The following is a 21,881-nucleotide window of genomic DNA, read 5'->3' as shown; positions in this document are numbered from 1 at the left end:
AGGCCCTACTGCTGTACCGGGTAATTGAGATGGCTGGCAGTCGTGTTGCGGTTGGATAATGATCGTTGAGTGACGGCGGAATGTTTATATGCGATATTTACGGCTGTGTTTGTGAAACTATTGGCTTGGATTTAAGCATGGCGGAGGTGAATTTAAAGAGGGCGGCTGCAAATTTAACAGGGCGGGCTAAATTTAGACGGGGCGCATTTTCACTGCTCAAATTTAAACGGGGCGTTTAAATGGCCTGGCGAGAACACTGTTTATGGTAGGTGGTATTCCAAGCAACGATTTATCAAATGTCATACTGACTTTGGTTTGACCTATATATTATACATGTAGAATGTTTTTTAACCAGGATGAATTCCTAACCACCAAATATCTATATGATGAGCACGATGACCCCTGGCTGTTTCATCATCTTAGACTTTTACTTGTTTTGAAACTTGATTAAAAGATATCCTTTGTCTTGCAGGTGATCGTAACTACCTATGCACTTGGCCAGATTGTGGTAAAGCTTTTCGTCATGCAGACAACCTGAAGGTCCACTATCGCCAGCACACAAATGAAAAACCAATCCAGTGTGCACTTTGTGAGTTTGCTTGTCGACAACGCAATTCCCTTAGCTGGCATATGAAACGACACCATAATCCGGTAGAAGCAACATTTATGAAGTCTGAGACTGTTGAGGTGAAAAATGAAACAAGTATTGAAGGTGAAGTTGCTTTAAAGTTAGCAAGGGAAGAAGATGAAGTGTCCAACCACAGCACTGACTCCAGCGCTACCATTGAGATCGACTTACAAACAGACTTAAGTTCACTAGCTGTCGTGGCACAAGCACCAGAATGGCGAAAAATACCCTGTGAAACTGCAAATTTAGATGATATTGTCGAACCAACTGACGAGATTAAGAAAAATATTAACAGTGAACTGAAAAAACCTCGAAAGAAAAAATTGGAAAAGGATACAGACACTGTAAATGAAACCGAACCAAAAACTGAACGGAAGTTGAGAAAACCATTTGTCAAGAGAGGAGAGGTTGTCAGTGAGCCTTACCCAAGTGTTGTCAATGGTGCTAGTGTTATTGATCAAAGTGAAGGGAAAGTTTCTAGTCAAAACGTTTCTGAATTTATAAGTTCCAGTGAAAAAGTGATTGTTACAACAAATGATGTCGCAGTTTGCGCTGTTTTGAAGCCAAAACGGAAACGTAGGACGAGGGAGCAAATGGCTGCTGCTAGGGCTGAAATAGCGGCTGCAAAGGCTGCAGCAGCTGAGGCTGGTGCACTACCAAAGAAACGTAGGCGAAGGCAAAAGGATGAGAAGACAACAGAGCCTGAACCAACAGCACCACCATCACCACCATCACCACCATCTGATGGTGTTGAGGTACAGGGAGATGCACAGAGAGAAGATTATGTTGACCTCAGCTACCCATACAAAGAGAAACGCCCCCCTAAGGGGAAAAGGTTGCTGAACCCAGATAATATTAAGGAGGTCACAAATATTGAGAAGGGCAAAGAAAATGTCTATGACTTTGATTCTGATGATGAAAATAGGGTGTCCCATCAGGGCGAGCAATTCCCAAACTTTGAAAATACTCATGGTAAGAATAATGAGATGCAACAAATGCATTGTATTCCTGTTACAAATTATCATGATGTTCCAAGACAGGCGGAGATTATGTTGAATTCTGCTACTGGTCATATGGTGGTGGATATGATCAAAGATAAGTCTGTCCTACCCTCAAGATTGCTCAGCAATGTTGTAGTGGCACTAAGTCCATTGGATTTGGACAAGTTTGATCATAGCGAATTATTGGAAATGCGTGAGAATGTGCGTATACCTGAAGATCAGAATCATCCCGATGATAGTTTGAAAGGTGGGATTTATGCTTCAGATATGGAACAAGATGTTAGAGAAATCATTGAGAAAGATACTGGTGGAAGTGGAGCTGCAGCATCAGATCTTCCAGATGAAGCACAGATTTTTGTTGGCCAAAATGACGAATTCCCGGATCGATCTGACGGGGAAATCATTGACCGACATCTACTGCAGAAGTATCTGGAGGACACAAGTATGGATGGCTTTGAACGTGATCTTATGAAAGAGGAGGAGAAGGTTCGGGCGTCGAGGAACCAGTTTGATAATTATGTCAGCCCAGAGGCACAACCTGTAAAACTTGACAGACACTTCGATAGTTATGTAAGCCCTGACCGTAAGCCACTGTCAGGTCAACCAATGAAAGGAGAAGACCAGTTCGATAACTATGTAAGCCTTGACCGTCAGCCCTTGTCTGTACAACCATTGAAAGCTGAGGGACAGTTTGAAAGCTACATGAGCCCTGAACGTCGGCCAATGTCTGTCCAACCAATGAAACCTGAGGGACAATATGATAAATATGTGAGCCCAGAGCATGTTCAGGTCATGTCGAATCAATCTGTTGTGAACCATGATACCATGTCCTTGCCTAGTGATGCATCTCAGCATGGTGAAGGCCAGTGGAAAGGTGTGGAATCAAATAAAAACACTGTCATAGGCGCCTTGGATACCCCTTGGACTGGGCCAAATGAACCACAAAAACAGGTTGAAGCAGAGCCCCAAATTTTTGACCTGTATGCTCCTGAAAAAGGTGCATCTCATGCTTCGTCATTATCTGAAAAGTATTCAAATCATTTGGATTCTACACGGGACAGTGCCGCTTATCGGATACCAGATTATGGAAGCATGTATGACACAACAACACGAATGTTAGCATCTGGACTCTCTAGTTACCCTCCTGTGTGCTCGGACTCGACTCACAGCATAAGTAGGTCAAGCGCATCATTTGATCCAAAAGATACTCTTGGATACTCACAGACTCCGACGCCTTACTTACAAAGCAGTGGTTTGTATGGTGCAAATATGAACCCACCGGGTAACTCTTACATTGATCCTAGAGTTGATCCATATACTACTTCACAGTTACCTTCACATGCCAGCAGCCTTCAGGCACGGGATAATCCATTAAACAGTCTTGCAATTAGTGCATCGAAATACATTGAATCAGAAATTAACAAAACACGTGTGTATAACCAGCAGGGTTGGACACTTCAGGAGACACAATCTCTGCGCTTGACGCATTCTTTGTTTCCTAACCGTACCAATGACTGGGAAGCATCAAGCCGGCCATCTAGCACATATTCTTATCTTAGTGACCGAGATATGGCAGGGTATAACATGTGTTCCACTACTAGACCTCCAGTATTATCAGACCGTTTATCTGCTGGCTATATCTCGGGACAGACTGTGGAGACCTTAGAAAAGCAGGCTTTTGAACGATACGATATGGCTAACTACCTCAATTCACGCCATGCTGGAATACCACAGCCACCTTCTTTTAATTTTGATCGTCAGATGGCTCCATTAAGTAGCTCTGCAAAGGCCTTTACTGATTCTTATCGGGGCGCTTCTAGCATACCTGACTACCGTGGACTATCTCACTCGGCTACAGCAGAACTGTACACACCTAATCTAAACTTGGATAAATATTTTTACACCAGAGACAGCATGTATGCACCGCAACGGGGGCCTTTGCCTTCAGAGAACCTGTTTCTATCACAACCCAGTTCTGCTGCTCAGCCAAGCTTTCCCCCAAGGGACTATCCCCGTGGATCTGTCTATTCTCAACCTGGAGCATATCAACTCATGGATAATGGCAAGTACTCGGATCCAGGCAAATTTGCGCAGCCTATCTCATCAATGCAGGGTCGAGAATTCTACCTGCCAAGACCAGGCTCTGCTACTTGCCACATCCAAGATTCATACAGACCGCCAATGCTGTATAATATGATGAACAGATATTTTGAGTAAGAGTTGTCAGCAGATCTGAACAGTAGGGTGTGCGCTCTTACTATCAAGTTTAGTATCCCAAGATAAACTTCCTTAATTTGTTATCCAATTTTGCAAATCCGTTCTCTATAAAGCCATTTGGTTTAAACTAATTTTAAATCCAATTGATTGTTTCTACGTTGGTGCGGTAAGGAGGTTTAATTAACTCACAAGGAAATGCTACACATGGGAGGTTTTGACACAATGTAAAAAGTCAAGTTTTTGCTTCCTCCTGCAAAGTATGATTTTTGACTCGTACAGAGTTTGATCATACATCCTCAGTAAGCATGAAAATTGTTTTAAAGGCCATATATCAAGGTTTGAAAACATGCTTGATACTCATGAAATATGTTGAGGGTTAAAAAAACAAGATCCCAGACATTAAAAAAATTCTAATAATAAAGTCATTATTTAGTTATTCCAATTTTCAATTTTAAACTATTTGAATTTCCCACCACACACAACTTTAGATTAGTTCCACATGTGGCCGCTAGGGATTTTTTGATGACGTAGATCAGGCCAGTCAGAACAAAGCAAGATGGCTTCTGCATACAGTTCAGAGAGTGAGAGCAGTGAATTTGAGGATGTGTTGGTCGATACAGAAGGATATTTAAACGTTGAGCCGTACATGTTCGAGCTTATAATATCACTAGATCATAATGAGAGTGATCATTCGGACGAAAGTGATTAGAATTTGTGGTTAATCAATTTGCATGGCAGACCTGCCGATATAGCAAAGATGACATTGATAGATGGTTGCAGATGCATAACATGTATGATTTTTGAACAGACTAATGTTGCACAATATTGTTTCGCCTCGTCTGTGTTGTATCGCCAGTTATGTCATGACGCTGAACTACTATTGAAAAGTGACGGTATTATGCACAATCATCTTGACGTGACGATATAATGCCGTGCAACGTAAGATAGGCCTAGATGTCAGATGACAATAATCTGTCATTGACAGTGGCTGTCACTGACACTGACCTGTGTTGCTGTCACCTTGCTATGGCTGGAACACAAGAAGACACTATGCGGTATCACAGGCCCCAATAGGGCCTACACATTATGTATAACAACCAACCTCAGCAGCCTCGGGCATTAAATGCAATTGACATGGTTGGAACAGCTGTTTTTAACAAGTGGCATTTAATATTCAGTTGGATGCAGATATCCGGCTTCATGTGATAATCCGTATCGATAAAGTGATCACTGCAAAGTTTGGCCGAAGGCCCAGGCTTCCAACACTCCAAACGTTTGCACTTCCGAATCCACAGCTTCCTCCTCTCTCGTTCAACTGGCTTTGGAAATTCATGAAAATGGGTCCCATCCGTCATTCGATTGTTCTTTGTGCTAGCCTTGACACAATTCGGAGCCACACAATACACCACAGTGAATGAAACACATTACTTCCAGGTGTGCATAATTAATTGAGGCCCTCCTGCTTTTATGATTGCATGACATGTACAGATAACCTGATCTACATCACAACTTTTGCTGAACCCGCCGCCTGGCTCTAACAAGCCAGTTGCTAGCCTGATCAGGTAATCAAGTTGTCAAACACATAATTGGCTATATCTTCAAAATGGATGGAGCTAATTGCATTTGGTTTTCTGTATTGTATAAAGTGTAAGGTACACTTTTGAAATCGTCTTACAGCAGAAAATGGCAAAAAACCTAGATATATGGCCTTTAAAGTTGCTGAGTGTAATTGACCTATCGGAGTCTCCCTCTTAGAGAAAACTTAAGGCAGCTCTATGTGTACTCTAAATCTTATGAAATGTACAAAGCACACTTTCAGCTGGTGAAAATATGAAGGGTTTTCATGAATCATAAATAGGGGAGCTTATTTTATCAAGAAAGTATTGGTCATGTGTATTTGTGTGATTCATGTGCTGTTTGGTGTTGTGTAATGTTCAAGTTTTATAGCCAGAATAGTAATTACGATAACTTTTATGATAAATTAGTTGATTATATATTGTTAGGGGTCATCTTCAAATTATTCACAGAAATTCGCTTAACAAATACCAAGGAAAACATTTTTTTGATGCTTTTTGGCTCACCCTAGGGGGAGTATATACAACACTGTAGTGTCCGTCGTCCGTCGTCGTCATTGTCTGTATCCTGTTTCAAAAACAGTGGCACGTTTCTTAACGGCTAGAGCTATGAACTTGAAACATTCTCAGAGGACCCCTCAGGTCAGGTGATCTCTGACAATGAATTTCGGTCTGATCTGATATTTGACTTGGCCACCAGGGTGCCAGAGCAGAAGTGGAAACCTGGTAAGTGTGATATCTCTCATATGAGTGACTCGTTTTGATGGTAGGTTCTCCTAGCAAAGATAAGGCACATATCATACGGGTTTTAGATTCAACCCAATTTTCAAGTCACAGAGGTAAAATGGCGTTAATTGGCCATTTGAATGTAACTTTTAAAGAGCAATATCTCGCTTATTGCCTCACCGGTCCATATGACAGCGCAGTGTCCGTCGTCCGTCATATCCTATTTCAAAAACAGTGGCACGTTTTTCTTAACCGCTAAGGCTATGGACTCGAAACTTTGTATGCATGACCCCCTAGGTCAGATTACCTTTGACACTGAATTTCGGTCCGGTCTGATTCTTGACTTGGCCACCAGGGGGCCAAAACTGAAAACATAAATAGTGTGATATATCACTTATTAGTGATATGTTTTTGATGTAATTTCTATGGTAGGTACTCCTCCTAGCTAGGATATATCACATATCGTACGTGTTTTTGATTTGACCTACTTTTCATGGTCAAAGAGGTCAAATGGCGTAAATTTTCCGTTTGAGTGCAACTGTGGCACGTTTCTTAACTGGAAAGGCTATGAGCTTGGATGTTTTTATGCATGACCCCCTAGGTCAGATTACCTCTGGAAGCCAATTTTGGTCTGATCTGATTCTTGACTTGGCCACCAGGGGCAAAACTGAAAACACAAAAAGTGTGATCTCTCTTATTAGTGATTTGTTTTTGATGAAATTTTTTATGGTAGGTACTCCCAGCCAGGATACATCACGTATCACAGAGGTTTTCGATTTGACCTATTTTTAAAGGTCATAGAGGTCAAATTGGCAGTTTGAGCGTAACTGTGGCATGTTTCGTAACTGCTAGGGCTATGGGCTTGAACCTTTGTACACAAGGCCCCCTAGGTCGGGTTACCCCTGACACGGAATTTTGGTCTGATCTGTTTCTCGACTTGGACCCCAGGGGGCAAAAAGCGAAAACCTAGAAAGTGTGATATGTTGCTCATAAGTGATTCATATTCGATTAAGTTGTTATGGTTGGAACTCCCAGCAAGGATACATTACATATTATACAGGTTTTTCATTTGACCTAATTTTCAAGGTCAAAGAGGTCAAATGCCATGAATTTGCTGTTTGGCGGCCTAACTATGGCATGTTTCTTAAATGCAATGACATATGAGGTGCTCTATGATTAGGATACTAGTAGTACCTCAGAGTCTTCCTCGGTCATAACTCTAGAAACATTCATTGTCAGTTAAGTCGTTACCTAAATACCGGTGAGCACAATGGCCCCTGGCCTTTTCCTTAGTGACTTGTTTTCAATATTTTTATGATAGGTGCTCCAAGCGAGGATACATCACATATCTTACGGGTTTCTAATTTGACCTAATTTTCAAGGTCACAGAGGTAAAATGTAGTGTAACTATGGCAAGTTTCTAAACCGCTAAAGCTATGAACTCGAAATTTAATACACATGACTCCCTATGTCGTGTAACCTTTGACACTGAATTTCGTTCTGATCTGATTCTCAACTTGGCCGCTAGGAGGCCAAAACTATAAAAAGATAAAAAGGGCAATATCTCGCTTATTATGACTTGTTTTCGATGATATTTTTATGGTAGATACTCCAAGCAAGTATACATTACATATCATACCGACTTTGGTTTGACCTATATACTATACATGTAGCATGTTTCTTAACCAGGATGAATTCCTAACCACCAAATATCTATACGTTGAGCACAATGGTCCCTGGCTTTTCATTACTGTCTGATATTGTTGCCACCTATGAAAGCAGCAGACAGCTAAGTCTCTTTTCAAGACATTTCAGCGGCAAGTCTGAAGATCAAAGCCAGGATTGGAGAAAGTTTTGACATGATTTATAGCGGCGGGTCTTTTGATGTATCGAAATTGGATCCTGCTGACTCCATTAAAAAACCCGGCCGATTCTGAATATAATAGTATGCAGGTGGTTGACCCCAATTCTAGGTCAAAACAAAAGATAGCGTGGTGAGAAGTGTATATTCTAGATTAAACTTGATGCTTTGATGCATGTGATTTTTGCGGAGACCGCCATTGTTGCCATTGTTGCGCACTCGGCATCGCGTCATTGTTTGTGACACGGCCCGTTTACAACAATGTACAGTGTAATATTTTTCGTTACCAGCAAACGATTTTTGTTTTCGATCGTTGAAAATTCGCTAAATCTATCAAAATGATTTTGGTTGTTCACCTCGAGACGATATTTGTTTCAGCTTGATAATTGCAACAAAATCCTTGCATTTGTTTGCAGCAATGAATTCCAAAATGATTTGAGAATTTCTGTGAATAATTTGGAGATGACCCCTTATCGAAAGGGGGAGTAGCATGAATAATAAATTGTGGCTCAATTCTTCGAACAGATCGAGAAGTTTTTAACACTGCTGTTGTCAGCAGTGCTGGTATGATAACTACTCAGAATGGTGTCAGTCTGTCCATCGTCAACATGGGTGTCAACATAGGACCTAGAGATTTCACCTTGATGTCTAATTTAGAGTCATATTTTTCTCAAATCAGAAACCAAAAATCTGTGCAATTTGACCTACATGCAGCATGCGAGACAGCTTTGTTTAAAATGTCTCATCTCACTTGCTGGCAGAAGAATAAAATTGAATTTGTGTCACAACCTTGGGGCTAGAGATCGAATGGTAATACCTAGTCTAGACTGACAGTGCCAATGTCAGGCTCACAATCCAGGCAAAACTAACGTCCCCAGATATATACTGATATAAGGCGGGTAATACGGAGAAATTAGGTCCAGGCAAACAGTTTCGGTTAAATTGCATCATCGTAGAAATCATCCCACCCACACCCAGTTACAACATGGCATATACAGCACACATACAGTCATAGAAAAAACATGGAAATACATTTTGTAGCATCAACAAACCGGCCACACATCTGTGGCAACGAATGTAAAGACATACAGGGCTTGTCTCGGAATGCTTCAATAGGTATCCTTCATGACAACCCCTACTTTTCAAGAACACCGAGATCAAATGGCGTAAATTGGCCGTAAGAGTGTAACTATGGCACGTTTCTTAACCGCTGAAGCTATGAAGTTGAAATTGTACGCGTGACTCATTTTGTTGATAACCTCTGAGACTGAATTTCGGTTTGATCTGATTCTTGACATGGCCACCAGGGGGCCAAAACTGTAAAGGTAAAAAGTGCAATATCCTGCTTACTGGTGACTTGTTTTCGATGATATTTTTATAGTAGGTACTCTTATGCTGTGGTCACACTTGCGTTTTAATGCGAATTGACTGCGCATTAAAACTTTAATACGCATTGGGGGGTTACACTCAAAATCGGTTTGTACCGTTTTCAAAGTTTTTCCAGCTGTGTATAAATCACGCGAAGCTTAACTGTTGTACAAATACACACAAAAACGTTACTCGGCGGAAAACATGTGCAGGGCGATGTGGTAATGCACCTATACACCTATATCGGACAGAAACTGCTGGTCCAATCGAATCCGATAAATGCGAGGTTTGCTGTACCTTGTCATTTTGAAAATGCATTGGATACCTTGTTCTGACTATCATTAGCCTGTTCAAGAATAAACGCTTCCAAGTAGATAATAGCATTAAGGAAAGGCAGGTGATTGTGATTGCCATGGAGTTTTGCACTTTCTCATCATCATCTTGGATCTTTTCGGCATGATGATGAGTAAAATAGATGAAGTCTGAAAATTTCACAAACAGTGACTCTCCAGGAAACTGATTTGTTATTTTTGTATTTCATTTTAGAGGAGCATCATTCGCTCAACTTGACGACTATTGATCATGACATTCCATCCAATGACCATTGAGGGAATCAGAGTTGTGGCTCTCTAAGACTACTCGGCTTTCGAAATGTATAAATATTGCAGGTGTTTTAGCTAACTCAAGCAATGTTACAGCTACATGTACATTCAGTACAGTAAACCTTATGTCTTATGATCATGTTACTTTCACATCCAAATGCCTTAAATAGGATTGCATTTTGTCACGTTCCACTCTTAGTTTGTCTTTCATCAGGTCCATTATACTGGTACATGTACCATAATTAGGTTTGAACAAAATTTCAGCTGAGGGCCAACACAGATTCCCATTACATCATCTTGACCCAGATGTATCACAGTCGCATGACCATGTCAAATTTTTAAGGTTGTGTGTATAAATCAATTCTAGTTTTATCGATCGCTTTGATTCTGGTATTTTCAAGTACCTGTGCTTACCTTATGATTCCTGGTGTAGCAAGTGTGGCCTGGCAGTGTCGTAAGGATGTAGTAGATTCTTCCTTACCGCTGTGCCTTTCCGAGTTTTAAAACATAGGCAAAAATGTCTCTCATTTTACCTCAAAACTTTAAAAGCATAATACTACAACTCCTTTTTATAGATAGTTCACTGCCCATGCTCGTATTTGCATTAAATCGAATTAAAAAGTAATATCTTGTCATGCTGCAAAAGTTCTAGGTAATATGATACCAGTACCTAATATTCAGCATCTATGTGTTTGTATATATATTATTCCCATTATTTTGGGATGGGGGCACAAATTATTATTGAGAACCATAGGCTCAGCAAAGGTTTGTGGAGGAGAGGTTATTTTCGCAGTCAGTTTTACCCCTGAAAGGCTGACACCGTTCATTATAAATTTGAAATTTTTTATTGACTTTAAATATTGCATGAACAAGTAAAATGTCAGCATTGCCATTGTGTAGACAGATATTCAGATATAATACATACCAAGTTTCAGCAAATTTGTACATTGATAACTGCACTACATGTATGGTAATGTGTGTAACTGCATTTCTATTTTCCTGGACCACCAGTAATTATCAACAGTGTATCCCTTTTGAGTGGTAATGCAGGCCTGTTTTTGACAGAATATTCCCAAGTGGTCATGCTGTATGAATTGTACTCTAAAAAATTGTAATGCACAATGAATGAAGAGTTTTGCAGGCAAACTGCCATAGATAGAGGACTATGATTCACTGAAAAGTTGTAAGGGGTCATCAAGAGTTACCATTTGATTACAAAAAGAATTTTCAATTTGCTCTTGATACGCTAATTGGCAATTTGAATGCAAAAACATTGTGTTCCCTTGATTTATGTAAGTTTACATATCATGATTGTACACAATTCTAAAATACCTGGATTTGGAACAAACCATACTTTACAGTGTAAATGCACTAAGCGTAAACGAAGGTTCGTTTTGAATTCAGCAGTTATGGTTAAGCAACCATAACTGCTTGGGTTGGTGCAAAATGTGGAAGCTGTCAAAAGCATTTAACTCTTTCCCTTCCAAACTCGTTCTAGAACATTTGAAACTTTCCATCCGTTTCCTGTCAAACCCATTCTGGAACAAAATGGTTAGTTCTCAGTCGTAACACCAGATGTCATCTCGGTACTGTACTGGGAAATGGTTTGATGTGATATGCTTCCATGCAGACGATCGTCTGCTCATTCTACGCATGCAATTCGTGACGTCATCAAATGAAAATGGCAGGAAAAATTGCATGTTTTCTGCTGATAGAAGCAAAACCTCTGCAATGGTGATTGTTTCAATGACCACCATGGAAAAAAGCAGTACAAATGATATGTAGGTGAAAGTGTAAGCTGTGACATAGAAAATAAAACAGGTTTCAAGGATATTATGTCTTCTTGTTTTTTTCTAAAAATTATTGAAAATCTGATAAAAATAGTGAAATCGCGGCAAACTGGGGGATATTAATCAAAAATAGCTGTGGCAGGGAAAAAGTTAAAACCACATTTTTCGTTGTTTAATTTGAGATATTTTAGAATAGAAATTGGTTGATTGTCTCACTAAAATCAAATTAAATCAAAATGAGGGTATTTATAGTGCAAGTCTCCACTTACTTGATCAGCGACACTTTACATTAATTATATCGAGCAAAAAGATAGGTTTTTAAGTGACCGACAATGACGGGTGCTCAACAGCATCCGCAAGCTGATTGGGAGTCGGTTCCACAGCTTGGGAGCAATGCAAGGGAAGGCTCTGTCTCCGAAGGTCACCAACCTAGCTCTTGGCTGGACCAAAAGCAACCCATCTGAGCATCTTTAAGTGATACTATGATGTGATTTACAACTTTGCGGAAATAAGTCCATTTTTAATTGTTGATCACAAATGTAAAGCTCAAATTTTCCATTTTTAGCTCAGCTGACAAAGTCAGCGAAGCTGGTAATATTACTAAGGGAATGGTGTCCGTCCTGCCATCCTGCCATCCTTCCATGTCAATTTTGGGCATTTTGTAACCGTAAGACCTAGGCACTTTGTTGACGCTGCTAAATTAGGAGTAGCCCAAGGGGAACTCAGAAACCAAAAATCAGCGCGATCCGACCTACATTCGGCGAATGAGGTCATCGGGAAGTTTAAACTTCTTTCCTTTATACCTCGGGCCACAGAGGAAATATTGTTTTCAAATCTGGCCGAATATTTTTTAATAATTTTTCATTTTGACTTGTAATGGAATTAGTTTAGTTTTCACCGCCAGTTGGCGCTACAGGCACATTTGACAGATTTTTTGACGATTCAAAAGCCCGGGTTATGACGTATAGTTGCGCAGTTGTATTCTGCGCATTGAATTGGCCAGGGAACCAGGCTATATTTCAGCATGGCCACTGTGACCAGTGTAAAGATGGAAGATTGATTTTGCAACAAGTAACCAATTTTCTGCTAAAAAGTAGTCAAGTAGGCGATATTATCACTAGTTCCTTTCAGTGGGTAGTCATAAGGTCTTAATGGAATACTTTCAGAAATTAGTTCTTGAAAATTTGGCCACAATTCTGTGAAAAAAATATCGGAAGTGCACGCTCTGTTCGCGATGTATTTTGAAGTGGAGAATACCCACAGTATGTGCAGTGAATTGGCATGATTCTGTTTGCATATTAGTTTTTAGTACTACGATTCTTACATGAGTAAAAAGTAGACGTTTTAAGCAACACAATAATGTTACTCCCATAAAAATTGATTGCAAATTGACGGAGCTACGGCATTCTGTTCGGCAATTGTCAGCGCTGATAAAATACATTGCATGCTAATGCATGCCAAATGGCACACTTTAAAAAGCATTCATTGGACAACGTAGGGAATCACCAGAAATGACGTCATCGCTGGTCTAAATCTTCTATATAATAATATTAGAAGGGGGACGAATAAAGTCACACTTAGAGGCGTTGGATCGCCTTGAAATTTTGCATGAATGGTGGTGACACCTTACCCTGATGCAACGTCTTGGTTTTATTCAAAAATTTACTTCAGCGGAGCAGAAATGAGGGATTTTTAATCGGACACTGTCAATTCTCCTTACCACTCACAGAAGCCAAGCCATTGCTGTTAAGTTATGCAGGGGCTTAATCAATTACCTGCACTCCCTGTGGGGTGAATAACATTACCTTTTGAACAGCTGGCTGTAGGGGGATGATTGGAACAGCCGGTATACCTGCTGACCTGCTGAACACAGATAAATGTTATTTTCAATCCATGATTGCAGGTCACCTGATTTTCGAGATTTCGTGGGAAATTGTAAACAAACGCATGTGTGCAGTTCAAATGTAAACAAAAATGTATTTTTGGTACTTTTGGTTGCTGGACTTGGTTTTTCCCGCAGTTAGGAAGGAGCTGGGGTCAAATTGGTGGTCTATTGTTTATGGATGCTGTTTTAGTCAGAGGTAGCCCTTGATTATGAAGGGATTTTCAAATATGAAAACGACCCTTTGTATTGTAAATTCCAATCACCTGCAGGACAGGTCAATTTCTCTCAATAAAATTAATTTTGTTGACTCCTGTAATCTCTACCTTATCAAAAAAAGACAGTGGTGTTAGTCCCAAACTGGTCATTTCTATTTATTTTGACCTCTAATATTTACATACCATGGCTGATTAGTTCAATCATATTTCATCCAGCTGGCAGCTCTGCATTGGAAATTTTAGTAGTATAACGTGTTCTCTTGACCTTCTAACAGTAGTATAAAGCTGATATTTACTACACCCTCAGTCCTATGTTATTAGGTCATCCAGCTGAGCGCCAGGCCCTTGGGCCTCTTGTTGATTAGATTCAGTAAAATATTTTTCACATCAGGAGCACGTGACCTTCCAGGAGCACGTGATCAGTCGGGAGCACGTGACCACAAAATTTGCTGACGTGACGTTTTGGTACTCGGCCGCAAAACGAGGCAGAGACAATAAGAATTGTATTTCATCATCTGGATGTCGTCTTTGTGTCATTTATACCATGTATATTACCGGTACACGACTCAGATTTCGGGAGGAATTGAATGATACAGGAGGATTACATTATGAAGCATGGAATCATTTTTGCAACACGACAATAGTATCAAACATGACGTCATCAATTTTTGCGGTCACGTGCTCCTGGAAGGTCCAGGCTACTGGTATAAAAATGCTTTTACTGAACGAAAAAATTTCTAATATGATAAAAATATTTGTATGATAAACATTTTTCTGTATATAAAATATAAAAAATGTCTTTACAAAACGAAAAAAAAATTGATATGAAAAATCTTTTTACAGAACGAAATAATTTTGACATGATCGGTGATAGTTTACTGATATGAAAATATGAAGCAATGATGAATAAAAAGCCCTTTTAAAGATTTTGGCTCCCGTAGGGTCGTCGTCGTGTTCGTCGTCGTCGTCGTCCTTCATCCGACGTCCGTCCGTCCGTTGTCCGTATCCTGTGTGGCACTTTTCTTAACCGCTAGTGCTATGAGCTTGAAACTTTGTACACATTATGACCTAGGTCACATGACCTCTGGCAGCGAGTTTCGGTCCGGTCTGATTCTTCACCTGGCCACCAGGGGGCTAAAACCAAAAACTTAAAAAGTGCGATAAATCGTTTATTACTGATTTGTTTTTGCTAAAATTTTGATGGTGGGTACCCCTAGCAAGGATACATCACATATCGTACGGGTTTTTGATTTGACCTACTTGTCAAGGTCACAGAGGTCAAACTCTAAAATTTCACCGATAGTGGCACGTTTTGTCTTTATTCGTCCTATAGTCTTTAAATTTGGTATGTAGACACCTGTTACGTAGCTCTGCATGTTGACAAAAAATCAGGTCGATGTGGCGTACTTTTCAAGGTCACAGAGGTCAAATGGTGTGAATTGGCCGTTTGTGTGTAAATATGGCACGTTTCCTAACCACTAAAGCTATGAACTTTAAACTTGGTACACATGACCCCCTAGGTCAGATGACCTGTGACACTGATTTTCGGTCCGGTCCGGATTTTCAGTCTGATTCTTAACTTGGCCACCAGGGGGCCAAAACCAAAAATTTGAATAGTGCCATATCTCGCTTATTACTGATTAGCTTTTGGTAAAATTTTTTTGGTAGATACTCCTTGCAAGGACACATCACATATGATATGGGTTTTTGATTTGACGTACTTGTCAAGGTCACAGAGGTCAAATGGCGTAAATTGGCCATTTGAGCATAACTGTGGAACATTTGTTAACCCCTAAGGCTATGAACTTGAGATTTTGTACAAAGGACCCCCTAGGTCAGCTGACCTCTGACCCTGATTTCAGTCCAGTCTGATTTTCGACTCTAGCTGCCACCAGGGGGCCAAAAGTGAAAACCTAGAAAGTGTGATATCTGGCTTATTAGTGATTCGTTTTCAATAACATTTTTATGGTAGGTTCTCCTAGCAAGGATACATCACATATCATATGAGTTTTTGATTTAACCTGCTTTTTAAGGTCACAGAGGTCAAATGGCGTAAATTGGTTGATTGATTGTAACTATGGCACGTTTCTTAACCACTAAAGCTATGATCTTGAAATTTGGTACACATGACTCCCTACGTCATGTTACCTCAGACAGCGAATTTCGATCTGATCTGGTCACTGGTACTCAACTCAGTCAGTTGGCCGAGTCCCCATTTCTGCGTAATTCTCTCTGCGCTATGACGTCACTGCATATCATTACGAGCTCATTATCGCGTACATTTAGGCGTGAAAAATATGAAGTCGGAAATCGATCCTAAACTTGCCAAAATCTTTCTGAATGACATGTAAACGGAACATATTATTCTGGATAAAACATTAATTAGTAGTTTCATTAAGAAAAAAGTGTAAAAAGTCCTGAGGTTTGCTGTTTACGTGACTTTGAACAGCGGTCGTCGCCCGAAAATTTGCAATTTTTTCACGTAATTTTGTTGAATAAATGCACCTAACTCATCAAAAACATCGCGCGTGCTCAGAAGTAATGACTGATATTTATTGTTATATGTATCTTTGACTGAATAACACGATAGTAAAAATGATTATTTCTGTCGCACGGCTGGAAAATACGTTTAAGTTGCCTCTGATTTTTGTCAGAAAATGTTGCAGCCGGATTTAGGTTCCGACCACACCCGAAGTTGAGCCGTAGAGGCCCGAACACTAGGATCGCCACCATCGCTACAAAACGTGTTCTAGAATACTGATTATGAAAACTTGTCCAATAGCCCATCCTGCCGTCCCATCCCTCCTTTCATGAGACCACCATTGCCCAAATTTAATGACAAAATGATGCAAAGAAGAAACTTAACATTAAAGATAACTAATCCTCTCTTCTGCATCTTGAAACTCTTTAACAGTGAACCGCTAACATTGAAACAAGAACACCAATAACAAACAGACAGTCAATTGTTGAAGGGTGTAAAACACAATGCCAAATTCAAATTCTTGCAAGTGGTGCTGTTGAACTTTTCAAGTGGAAGGAATCAAACTTATTTTCATTCGTGACGTTATTTGCTAATGATTGTTTACACCATTCAACAGCTTGACATGTTCATCAAACCCGATTGACTGGAGAAGTGAAAGTATTAGCTGAAAGATAAAGCAGATTTTTCCTGAATGACAACAGCATGGATGTACAATTACAACAGTCAAATTGATGACAAACTTCAAGTTAAACCAATCACAATCTTGCAGGAAGATGTCCTGTAATAGGTTAAGTTTACACCTTTAACACTGGCATTGGTCATGCTGCTCAAATTACATACTTTATCAGCTTTTTGGTATTATCTTTTACTGATACAGCAACTCTAAAAATGAGATGATGGCAAGTTCTGTGTGCGATGTCTGGCACAAAATAACTCTTGTGGGGGTACTGATGAGGCTATTCCCGGCTTTATAAGCATCATTGATGGCTTGGAAGCCCGTTCAGACCCAGGCCAGGGTCAGGGAAAATAAACTATCCATCCAAAGGTCGTCCAAAATTACCAGACAATGCCTATTATTGAGCCATGTCACCTAGTAGGCCCTGGTGTTTTGGACCGTGAAGATCCACATTGTAATGTGTATATGATTTCTTTTCCTGAACTATGGCAGCCTTTTATAGGCAAATCTGGCAAAAAAGTGCCTAAACATAGGCAACTAAAATTACCAAACAAACAAAAGATATATCATTATGAGAAAGTTTATTTTCACAGAGGATATACAGAGAAATTTCTGAAGAATCAGCCGGATTGCCCAACAGTAGTAGTAGACATCTCAGTAACCTGGATCTTTTCGGAAGTAAAGCATCATGGCTCATGCTTTACTGTTTGAGCACATCCACACAAATCGATAGTATTCCTGGTCAATATCAATGACGATATGGTGGAACACATGACATACCTCCAGTCTCATAACATAACATAACACTCACTCAGTCACTGTCGCTCTGACATTTCTGACGACTATTCTACCAGTAGCTTTATCAAAAGGCTCAAAATCATCTGGTCATTTGGCCACAAGTTGTAGAAATTATAGTCAGACTAAGCATATTCATCAACAGAACTCAAACAGGCTACCATCATGCCATTCTCACTTTTAACCACAATTTTTTTGAGACACGCTGTGCATTAAAATATTTTTACAATATCACGTCGTGCACGCAATTGCCGCGAAAAACAGCTTGATTAACATCACGTGATCCAAAACGTCATAAATATTAATGAGATTTCTTCGAAAAATCACCAAATTAAGTGCTAAAAAAGAAATATTTAGGAAACCGGGTGCTCAAATGTTTTAAAAGATATGAATTCATTTAGGATTGGTCAACCACTTCGCAAAAAATCAATTCACCAAATATCGCCGCAAAGCTGGAAAATATCTTTGAGTGAGGTATGTTCAGCGAAGATTGCGAAAATATCATCTTTCGAAAAATTGATCAAACTCGGTTGATTTTGCTTGGAATTTGATGAAATAAACACCAATTTTTTCTTTCAATAACTAACAATTTCGCCATCTTTGATCAATCGCTCTCCCCAAACAGTCGTGCATGCTACAGAGGTTTTAGTCTCTGCCACAAATATGGCGCGAGTTAGTATCAAATGTTTACCGATAGGTGACAGTAGCAGCGCAACGCAGAGAGAAACGCTCTTTTGGCGCTGCGAACGGGGGCGCGGCCAACTGACTGAACTTGGCCACCAAGAGGCCAAAACTAAAATAGGTAAAAAGTGAAATATCTCGTTTATTAGTGACTTGTTTTTGATGATATTCTTATGTTACTTACTCCAAGCAACGATACATCACATGTCATACCGATATTGATTTGACCTGTATACTATACATGTACAATGTTTCTTAACCAGGATGAATTCCAAAGCACCAAATATCTTTACGGTGAGCACAATGGCCCTTGGCCGTTTCATTTTATATTTATTCATCCATTTATAATCTAACTTTGTGAAAAGGGCCTTGATCAGGTTAAAGTCCAATGAATGAATCTGTTGAGTGCCTAATTGGATTTGTGTAAGGTCGGTGGCAAAAACTTCTAATTATTTCTCTGCATGAAAAAAAGATGTAATGCAAGGCCTAGCAATGAAGAATGATCAACCAGTCACCCAAAAGATAGAGCATTGCAATCTGCTTTTGTAAGGGCATTTTTTTCTGAAAATGTACTGACCTTATATTTTTGTCTGAAAATTAACTGACCTGATATATGTGGAGAGTTTTTGTGGCCTTCATAATCTTATTTTTATACATTTTAATAATAGGGTTCTGGTCTGAAACGAAATCAGATTAAGCCTGAGTGAAGTGAGTGCACATTTAAAATTGATCCAGAGGGCTATTGTCACTGGCTGCTATACTATTGGTTCTCACTCTAAAAACACCATTTTTAGCTCAGCTGACAAAGTCAGCGAAGCTGGTAATATTACTAAGGGAATGGTGTCCGTCCTTCCTGCCATCCTGCCATCCTTCCATGTCAATTTTGGGCATTTTGTAACCGTAAGACCTAGGCACTTTTTTGACGCTGCTAAATTAGGAGTAGCCCAAGGGGAACTCAGAAACCAAAAATCAGCGCGATCCGACCTACATTCAGCGAATGAGGTCATCGGGAAGTTTAAACTTCTTTCATTTATACCTCGGGCCACAGAGGAAATATTGTTTTCAAATCTAGCCGAATATTTTTTAATAATTTTTCATTTTGACTTGTAATGGAATTAGTTTAGTTTTCACCGCCAGTTGGCGCTACAGGCACATTTGACAGATTTTTTGACGATTCAAAAGCCCGGGTTATGACGTATAGTTGCGCAGTTGTATTCTGCGCATTGAATTGGCCAGGGAACCAGGCTATATTTCAGCATACCCACTGTGACCAGTGTAAAGATGGAAGATTGATTTTGCAACAAGTAACCAATTTTCTGCTAAAAAGTAGTCAAGTAGGCGATATTATCACTAGTTCCTTTCAGTGGGTAGTCATAAGGTCTTAATGGAATACTATCAGAAATTAGTTCTTGAAAATTTGGCCACAATTCTGTGAAAACGATATCGGAAGTGCACGCTCTGTTCGCGATGTATTTTGAATTTGAAGTGGAGAATTCCCACAGTATGTGCAGTGAATCGGCATGATTCTGTTTGCATATTAGTTTTTAGTACTACGATTCTTACATGAGTAAAAAGTAGACGTTTTAAGCAACACAATAATGTTACTCCCATAAAAATTGATTGCAAATTGACGGAGCTACGGCATTCTGTTCGGCAATTGTCAGCGCTGATAAAATACATTGCATGCTAATGCATGCCAAATGGCACACTTTAAAAAGCGTTCATTGGACAACGCAGGGAATCGCCAGAAATGACGTCATCGCTGGTCTAAATCTTCTATATAATAATATTAGAAGGGGGACGAATAAAGTCACACTTACAGGCGTTGGATCGCCTTGAAATTTTGCATGAATGGTGGTGACACCTTACCCTGATGCAACGTCTTGGTTTTATTCAAAAATTTACTTCAGCGGAGCAGAAATGAGGGATTTTTAATCGGACACTGTCAATTCTCCTTCCCACTCACAGAAGCCAAGCCATTGCTGTTAAGTTATGCAGGGGCTTAATCAATTACCTGCACTCCCTGTGGGGTGAATTACATTACCTTTTGAACAGCTGGCTGTAGGGGGATGATTGGAACAGCCGGTATACCTGCTGACCTGCTGAACCCAGATAAATGATATTTTCAATCCACGATTGCAGGTCACCTGATTTTCGAGATTTCGCGGGAAATTGTAAACAAACACATGTGTGCAGTTCAAATGTAAACAAAAATGTATTTTTGCTACTTTTGGTTGCTGGACCTGGGTTTTCCCGCAGTTAGGAGCTGGGGTCAAATTGATGGTCTATTGTTTATGGGTGCTGTTTTAGTCAGAGGTAGCCCTCGATTATGAAGGGATTTTCAAATATGAAAACGACCCTTTGTATTGTAAATCCAATCACCTGCAGGACAGGTCAATTTCTCTCAATAAAATTAATTTTGTTGACTCCTGTAATCTCTACCTTATCAAAAAAAAGACAGTGGTGTTAGTCCCAAACTGGTCATTTCTATTTATTTTGACCTATGTTAAATCAGTATACCTCTCAATTACAGACAGCATTTTGTATCCTTGTGCTGTACAACCCAGCCTGGACATACCACAGTTGTCCATGGAGAAGTCTCATCCTCTCTGACACTTCTTTTCTGTAAAGCTACCGATACAACATACTGAACTAGGGATATCTTCCGTTGCCTCCTGTAATATTTACATACCATGGTTGATTAGTTCAATCATATTTCATCCAGCTGGCAGCTCTGCATTGGAAATCTTAGTAGTATAACGTGTTCTCTTGACCTTCAAACAGTAGTATAAAGCTGATATTTACTACTTTACACCCTCAGTCCTATGTTATTAGGTCATCCAGCTGAGCGCCAGGCCCTTGGGCCTCTTGTTTAAATGATTTGTCAGTACTTTTCACCTGAAAATGACTGTCTGTCCAATGATTTCGTCATACCCCATTTAATAAACAAGACGACTGACAGCAAAGTGATTTTAAGGCTCTGTAGAAATTCTCTCTTAATTAGGTTTGGGTAATTGTAATTCTTTATTTTCAACATATTTGATCATCACAATATTTGATACTACCATCTGTGCTAATATGAGGTGAATCGGAATTTCAGTAGCAGAAATGCATTTGATCACAACTTCCGACCATCACCTTAAAACACTTGGGATAAGAAACTAAATAAACCTGGCCTTCAACTAATTACCCCCAATTTTCTTCTGCATGCTGCTACCAAAAAGCAACCAACTGGAAAGAGGATTGCAATTGTTCTTGAGAGACAATCGAACTTCACTTCATGATACTACCAGCATCGCTCCTGCAACATCGTTCTTAGAGCGTTCAGTCTGAAATGAACTATCGCCAGAAATTTATCCAGTTACTGTAATAGTCAAAAA

General features: G+C 39.8%; 1 protein-coding gene across 3 annotated transcripts in view; it reads left to right on the top strand.

The window, feature by feature from the left end:
- LOC135491739 (uncharacterized) overlaps nt 1-11,808 on the top strand; it is a 70,874-nt gene extending 59,066 nt beyond the window's left edge. For 2 of the 3 annotated variants that reach the window (XM_064777841.1, XM_064777843.1), the window contains exon 3: nt 473-11,808. In XM_064777841.1, the coding sequence (XP_064633911.1) occupies nt 473-3,846 (3,374 nt within the window). In that variant the 3' untranslated portion in view covers nt 3,847-11,808. The remainder of the gene's footprint in view (nt 1-472) is intronic. The other variant, XM_064777844.1, reaches the window with a different exon arrangement.
- The last annotated feature ends 10,073 nt before the right edge of the window (nt 11,809-21,881 follow it).

This window comes from Lineus longissimus, chromosome 7 (assembly GCF_910592395.1).
Source record: "Lineus longissimus chromosome 7, tnLinLong1.2, whole genome shotgun sequence".
NCBI classification, from domain to species: domain Eukaryota; kingdom Metazoa; phylum Nemertea; class Pilidiophora; order Heteronemertea; family Lineidae; genus Lineus; species Lineus longissimus.
This window is presented reverse-complemented; position numbering and strand designations above follow the sequence as displayed.